Genomic DNA, 8025 nt, shown 5'->3' on the forward strand with positions numbered 1-8025 from the left:
ATTCTGCGTGTAAATGTCAACATTTGTTTTGTTTACTTGCAACCTACAAGTGCTTCTTGGCATTGGTATTTTTTTTACTCCCCTTTAAAATGCTTCTGAAAACCATCAGTGTACTTTTTAGTACATGAGGGTGACCTAGCATTTCTGTGCTTACAGCCTCAGCTTCAATGTGATATCTGAAGACACAGACAGTATTGACGAAACTGGAGTGTTGGATGTCACGCCTGTTCTCTTTGCTGAAGCCTTTTATATGAAAGCATGGGATTAGCATGCAGCTCTGAAATCCAATTTGTTTAAACCCCAACTTGTAAGTATGCTGAACTTATTACAGAAAGTATATCATTAGTGTGCTAGGTCAGTGTACTTTAGCCTAGCTTGAACTGACAAAGCGCATGGTCTTATATGTACCTTGTAGGTGGCCGTATGTCACACACAGGAAGTATGAGAAAAAAAGTTGGGTCTCACATCACTGGTGATGTTTAGTGTCCTCATGGCTAGTCATCATCCACCGACTTACACACTTGCCAAGGAATTCATTTCACCTAACCCTGGCTTTACTGAAACTTTCTTATATGACACTAAGAGACTGGGAAGCAATGTGATTTAGATCACCGTCACCAACTGGTGGTCCTTGGCTTTAGCACCAGCTAGAGCTGCAGACCATGTCCCCCATACAGATCACAGGCTCAGGTCCCTGGACACAACCTGCCCACTCTTCCATTGCAGGCCCAGACCTGCTATGAAGAGTGGGCAGGTTCTGGCATAATTTCACTATGGCCATTTCTACCCCTTCGAGTGACACCTGGCTCCCCACACATACAGTGCCAGTAAATTTAGTGCTCCGTGGGTGTGAAAAGATTGGCGACCACTGATTTAGATGACTGTTAAGAGGTAGCTACTAATCTAAAGCTTCTATTAATACAATTCTAAAACTATTCTTCTTTGGGACTTAAGTGCCTAAATGAGTGGACAAATTCATCCTCAGGTATACCCCTAGTGCTTTTGAGGGTGTTCTCAGAATAGATCAATATTCCACATTTGACAGTCATGTCCCATTGTGTTTTTTTTTTTTTGGGGGGGGGGGGGGGGAATATTTTTCTTCATTTCTATCATGTCAACAACTCAAGTCCCCTGCCAAGAGATTTTTAGCAGGTTTGATGCACCTATCCCTAAACACTTCTTACATCTTGTTTATTTGAGCCCAATCATGGAGATCACCAAATCTATTCACACCTAAGTTAATATGACAATGATAAGCTAATGTGCACCCTCAACAATAGTATATTAACATCCAAGGATCCTTTGAGTCCTTGGATTGTGTTTAGCTTGTACATACTGTAGCATATTTCCTTACCCAGGTTCACCTTGTTCAGATTTATTATTGTGCAGCCATTGCCAATTTAGATTTTTTTATGCCTAGACTGTAAAGATGGTTCCTAACCAGCTTTTTTACATTACATGTGTAAAACTCTTTCAAACAAGTGCAGTGGAACTTGAGTGAAATGAACAAATTTGCTCATTAACAGCTTATGTTTGGTTATGGTGTGTACCAAATCTCCCATATTACCATTCATGCAAGTAGTTAGAACTCTTAAGATAAAAAAACAAAAACAAAAAAAGTGAATTGAAGTGAAGTGAATTTGCAGCCTTCCATCTGCAGACTGGAAAACTGTCCATGGAAGAGAGACACACAAGCATCACCTTTAAAGAGAGTTTATTACCTCTTCATAAAACTACATATCTTAAATCTGCAAATAAACCGTTATCTAGCCTTCCAACAAGACAAGATGATAATGTACGAATGGACAAGGTTGAAGTGTTCAGGACCACAGCCACAATAGAAAAGAACACAAACAACATGCAGGCACCAGGAGTGAGACAAGGAATCATCTTAAGTAGCAAAGCTTCTGGGATTGGAAAGAAGTCAGAAACTGCAAGTTGTGAGGCCAAGAAAACCTTGATCACTGCTGAAGGGGCCTGTAGCAAGTCAGGCCTCTACAGCAGTGAAACCTTACAGCAGCAACTGCCTGCAGACTCTAGGTGTAAGTGACTACATAAAGATGGATAAGTGCTCTGCGTGTGATTGCCTAGTTGATGACTGGCTTCCTGAAGTTCTTTCCAGCAAAACGAGCCTTGGCTCCAAGCTCCTCTTCAATCCTAAAAACACAATAGATTTGATTAGTAATCAGTGTAAATTTAAATCACAAATAACCACAATGACACAGCAAGCAACCAAAACCCATTCAGACTTTCTAGAAGGTAACCCAACGCCACTAGACAGAAGTTAAGACCAAAACTAAAAAAGCCAGAAAGGCATTTTAATCTTTACTAACTGGCAAAAATAACCACTTGCCACAACACAAGTGGAGATAGTCATTAGGACACTGGAAATGCTTAAAAAAGGGTTACATAGAAGGCATATTGTACATACAGCAAGTGTCTATGATCAAGATGAAAGTCTATTTAAAATTAAACCTACAGCTCCTCTGATATACTGTAACTATACTGAGAGCCAGGTAATTTTGGTAAGTGATCTGCAAGGCAACATCTTGTTTTGAGGGTAGGTTGGAAAGCAAAGCAAGTTGAGCTTTAAATACTACAATTTTATTCTGCACAAGGAACCAAAGTGACTTACCTGAGAATCTGGTTGTACTTTGCAAGACGCTCAGATCTACATGGGGCCCCAGTCTTGATCTAGAAATGAGTAAAGTCAAATATTAAATGCTGGTGCCTAAAAAGCATTAAGTAGATGTCAAACCAAATAGACAAATATTTTACCTGTCCAGTACAAAGGCCAACCACCAAATCAGCAATGAAGGTATCCTCTGTCTCACCAGATCGATGGCTGACCATCACTCCCCATCCATTGGTCTGAGCCAGCTTGCATCTGTAAGACAAATTGGTATTTTACACAACTGTACAGCGATAATAAAACTGCAACAGATTACTGAAAGCTTTATTGTGGATTTGCTTTGTGATCAGGGTTATTGCAGGCATGTCAGCCTTCCAGATACTTAATCCTAGACTACATTATTCTGCACTCACTACTGCACCTTAGTAAAGCAGAACATTTGGTTGGTGTGCAGTCCATAGGAAGATTAACCCAAGAATAAAACATTTCTGAAAGAAAATAACTTCAGAATAAAACATCTTTCCATGCAGAATTGACTGTTAATGTCAAACTGTAGATACCTCTAAATTATGGTGTAGTGATTGCCAGCATGTGTGGTACAATCACCATTTACTTGGACATCTAGGCGGGTATTTTATGCACATACATGTACATGGCTGGGCACAAACTGCCTGATCTGTCATTTTCCTTTCCTACATTTTATGTTACCAACCAAAGTTAAGCAAAGAACAAAATGACAAATAGTTTAGGTCCTCTTGATATGTCAAAAAGGGTACCTTTTGCTAGTCCAGGACAAATTTGCCTGACTGCTTTGTTGTGATGTACACTTTGATGCAAAGCACAAAGTATGCAGTACTTACGCCTGCAGAGATTCTGTAACAGTGCCAATCTGGTTAACCTTCAGGAGAAGGCAGTTGCAGGCCTTCTTTGACACAGCCTGTTCAATTCTCTTGGGGTTGGTCACAGTCAAGTCATCGCCAACAACCTGGATTCCTACATCAGCAGTGAATTTTGCCCATGCATTCCAGTCATCCTGATCAAATGGATCTTCAATTGACACAACTAAAGAAAGGTTCAGATTAATAAACTATGTAAACAAACTGCAGATGGTCATCTACATCTGTGTATGAATGTGCAACATTACCTGGATAATCTTTAACAAAGCCTTTGTATAGATCAGCTAGCTGGTCAGGTGAGATGTATCGGCTAGGATCGTCTGGGGACTTGAAGTCCAGGTCGTACTTTCCATCGCGGTAAAATTCAGATGCAGCAACATCCATTCCAATCACAATCTTGTCTGGGTATCCTGCCTTGTTGATGGCAGTCTTCAAAAGCTCCAGTGCTTAAAAAAAAAAAACTCAAGTTGTATGACTTGCATCATAATATAGAAGAACCTTTATGCCTGAAGTTGTGACATCAGAAGTCTACTACTTCAAAAATTATCTGCCAAATTGGACAAATATATATTTATCTAAACCAGGGGTCGGCAAACTCCGGCCTTTAGGCCAGATACAGCCTAGCCGGTAGTTTGTTCCGGCCTAACGGCCCCTGGCCGATCCGGCCTAATGCAGGCCAGCAACCTGTGGCAGTGCCAAAACAAACTACCGGAGCTGCATGCAGCTCTTGAGCCTCCGTGTGGTGGCTCCCTTCCCTATTTACCGCGGCTGGCGTTAACACTTCCGCCACCAGGGTAAATAAGGAACATTCCCTCTCCTCCGCAATGCATGCTTACCCCATATTTCCCTTGGCGGTTCCTGGTGGGGGCAGAGCCATTAGGGCAGGACTAGAGTCCAGCCTAGTGTGCTCCTGTCTACCCCTGAAATTGCCTAGTGGCCAAAAACGGTTGCTCACCTCTGATCTAAACCAACAACCATATTTCTCCAGCAGCATTTTCTCCTGTCCACCAAGCCCTTATCTGTTCAAGGGCAACATGCCTCCAGCATGACATGCAGAAAAAATAATATGTGACAGCCTTTTGCTGAGCTATCTGACAATTGGTCACCTTTGTACAAAAGACAAATGTGAGATCTATTGATCTGGCATGTCTTGAACACTACCAACAAAGGTAAATTGAAAATTTGAATGTACATCATTTGTGCACATACAGAATCCTATAACACAGTGGCAACACATTGCAATATTTCTGTTTATAGGACTAAATGTGAAGGACCACTTAAAAAAAAAAAAAAAAAAATTGAATTCAAACCCAAGCAGACAAGTTCTTAATAGTTAGCAGGTTTAAAGCAGACTGTACATGTTATGAACATACTTTAAGTTCATGCCAACCACATTGCTCATCTTAAACATTTCCTTGTGCTGTGGATTTTACTCCCTTTGGCATTTACTGCCACTCTCCCATCTGGTTGAATGAACAGCATTCTGCTAAGCACAAGTGACAGCTGCACAAATATGTTGAAGGGCATACCTGGCTAAAACAGCCTAGGTAGGACAAAGGTGCATTACTTGAAAACGCTATGTAAGTGGGAGCCTATAATTAATGGGCAATTCTACTCACCACGTTGCAGTTTGTCAAACAGCTCAAGAGCTCTTTAATTTACTGCAAAACATTTAACAAAAATATTTCTACGAGGGGCAGCTATTTTAAGATAATCAGAAACACCATCTGCAAGTACTGCTCCAGTGTTCCGATCCCTAAGAGGCCCAGAGAACTTAAAGCCTTCCTGTAGTCCAAGGAAAGAGCTGCAACATGTACAGTTATCTGTGCTATTTGAACAAGAGTGGGTCTGCTCATTTAATTAACATTCCATACCCTCCAATCTCCTGCATAGTGGAGTAGGAGAGCTATATTTAGACACTGGCACAGCATGCCATCCTACCAATATACAGTTACAGTAACCGGCTGTTTTCACTTTCCAGTATTAAGACTCCCTAGATCAGGAACACAGCAAGATATGCATGGAACAGAAAGATCACATTAGATCCAAGATACCAAATGTCTGCTCCCAACTACACATTTTAGGTTCAAACGTATGAACTCCTGAAATGCATCAACAGCTTTTTAATTTCCAACAGATTTGTAAGCTTGAGGCAGCTTTGCAAACATGGAACTAAACTTGCTCTACAGTAATTGATTGTTAAGTTGTTTAGCACTACAGGATTTACCAAAAATGATTATGTGAACAGATCCGAGTTTCCTCCTTTTCATACACCTAATCCAATATTCATTAACTGGTTTAACACAAGCCCCCCTTGAAGAGCCCTATTCTGCATGAACTTCCTGATAAATGGGTATTTTTAGCACATAGGTCATATGATTATAGGCAGGAAATCAAACTCACAAGCAACATCCTTAGGACACTGAATGATGGTAATCAGAGCTTTGCCATTGCTTTTGAAATTACAGGGCTTTTAAACATAAAACTAGGCAAAATACAACACAGAAAGACTAACTGTATATTCTTCAAAGTGATGCTTTTTGTGATCCTGGAGAATACAGGTAATGCAGCACCTCTGCCACCAAGGTAGTGTTTCATAGCAACATGAATCCCATCTTGCACATGAAAACAGACTCGTGCAGGTGTCTGTTGTAGGGGGACCAATTACTCTAGCAGCCCCTGGACCAGCTTCATGTAGCCAGCAGGAGTTCTTTAACAGTTGGTGCATTGCCCACAACATTATAGTCTCCACACAAGTCACATGCTAAATATTGTGCTCCTGTTAATGGAATTATGAGAAATAGCTGTAGCACCAAATCCATTTGCTGCTTCTCAATATGGCACCTTATCAAGGTTTTTTTTCACTTAACTAGTCAGTCTCTGAAGATGAAGCTTTGTATCATAGTAAAAAGAAGGCATAGTCATAAAAGTTTTGATTTTAGGTTTCTTGATGCCAAAAGAGCCCAGACTTGCACCATCCCTCTTACCTTCTTTGTTTTCAAGGATATTGGGTGCAAATCCACCTTCATCACCGACGTTTGTAGCATCCTTTCCATACTTCTCCTTGATTACATTCTTCAAGTTATGGTAAACTTCAGCACCAATGCGCATGGCTTCCTTGAAGCTTGATGCTCCCACAGGCAGGATCATGAATTCCTGCATAGCCAACTTGTTACCAGCATGAGATCCACCATTGATCACATTGAATGCCTGGAATAAGTGAAACATGTTGAAAACCCAAGTTAGCAGCAGTGTGTTACAGTACCAAGCATGTTACTAGATTGGAAATGTGTTATGCAAGGCTAATGGTTTACTAAACTCAGAAATATTTGTTAAAAACTTTTTAAGCTGCCTACGCTCAAAACAAAGAAATTAATTTATTAAACGCAAATGTATAACTTTTTCCAGGGCAAAAGATTCATCTATCTGTTCGGAGTCAACAGAACTGCATAGAATATATTGAATGTGATACATCAAACTTACTGGAACAGGCAAGATGACCTCAGGGTTTCCAGCCAGGTCAGCAATGTGGCGGTAAAGGGGGACTCCCTTTTCAGCAGCACCAGCCTTGCACACCGCAAGAGAGACTCCCAAAATGGCATTGGCACCAAACTTTGCTAAAGATTAATAAACAAACAAAAATGGATATGATACTCTGGATAGTTCTTGTATTAGCAGAAATAAATTAAACAAATGTTGAGATGCAGTTGCATGCCATTGAGTACCAAGACAGCTGCTATACTTACTAGTGTTCAAAGGGATCATAACATTTCACAAATTACAGTTTTACCATCTAGGGACCTGTTTTATAGGTTTACACATCCATTTAACAGTAGGACTAGAGTCCAGTTCTCTGAAGCACCATCACATGCTTCCATTTCTGCACATATTTCATGTTGTTTGACCATTAAATAGCCTTAATATGTAATTGGGAACTTAAAAGCCTCAAAATAATGCAACTAAGGATCACTTTTTAAACTGTTGTGTTTTTATAGTTGCATAGCTTCTAGCATCCAATCTACCTTTAAAAAAAAAAAAAAACACACCTTACTGAAAATTAGGCAAGCACAGAAAGAATTTACCAATGGGTATAAACAGCAGTTAAAGAAAGTTGTGTAGATGCAGTGTTCTCCCCAGAAATTTTTTTCAGCCGGGTGGTAGGAAGCTGTAGCTGGGTGGTAAAAAAGGGGGTGTGGCAAAACACAGCAAATTTAGTTCACCCAGTTGTTTATGCCATGGGTATCCAGTAACCTCTTATTGTTTCAGTGTTCTACCTTCTTCCAATTATTTGTTACAACTTTGTAATGCCTGCCCCGTTAGTATATCCATTTTTCTACTCTATGTACACAGGCGGTAAGTGCCGGGCCCCTAGGATTGGTAACAGGCTATAGGTGCCGGGCATCTAGGATTGGTAACAGGCTATAGGTGCCGGGCATCTAGGATTGGTAACAGGCGGTAAGTGCCAGGCCCCTAGGATTGGTAACAGGCGGTAAGTGC

At 40.6% G+C, this 8025-nt stretch overlaps 1 protein-coding gene across 2 annotated transcripts in view; it reads right to left on the reverse strand.

Annotated features, from left to right (window-relative positions):
- Positions 1–1697: 1697 nt before the first annotated feature.
- ENO1 (enolase 1) overlaps positions 1698–8025 on the reverse strand; it is a 17804-nt gene continuing 11476 nt past the window's right edge. For both annotated transcript variants that reach the window (XM_072427087.1, XM_072427086.1), the window contains exons 6-12: positions 7012–7145; positions 6516–6738; positions 3777–3974; positions 3493–3694; positions 2779–2887; positions 2636–2694; positions 1698–2157 (exon numbers count right to left, since the gene is read on the reverse strand). In XM_072427087.1, coding sequence (XP_072283188.1) covers positions 2088–2157; positions 2636–2694; positions 2779–2887; positions 3493–3694; positions 3777–3974; positions 6516–6738; positions 7012–7145 — 995 coding nt within the window. In that variant the 3' untranslated portion in view covers positions 1698–2087. The remainder of the gene's footprint in view (positions 2158–2635; positions 2695–2778; positions 2888–3492; positions 3695–3776; positions 3975–6515; positions 6739–7011; positions 7146–8025) is intronic.

The sequence above is a fragment of the Pyxicephalus adspersus genome, chromosome 11 (assembly GCF_032062135.1).
Source record: "Pyxicephalus adspersus chromosome 11, UCB_Pads_2.0, whole genome shotgun sequence".
Taxonomy (NCBI): Eukaryota; Metazoa; Chordata; class Amphibia; order Anura; family Pyxicephalidae; genus Pyxicephalus; species Pyxicephalus adspersus.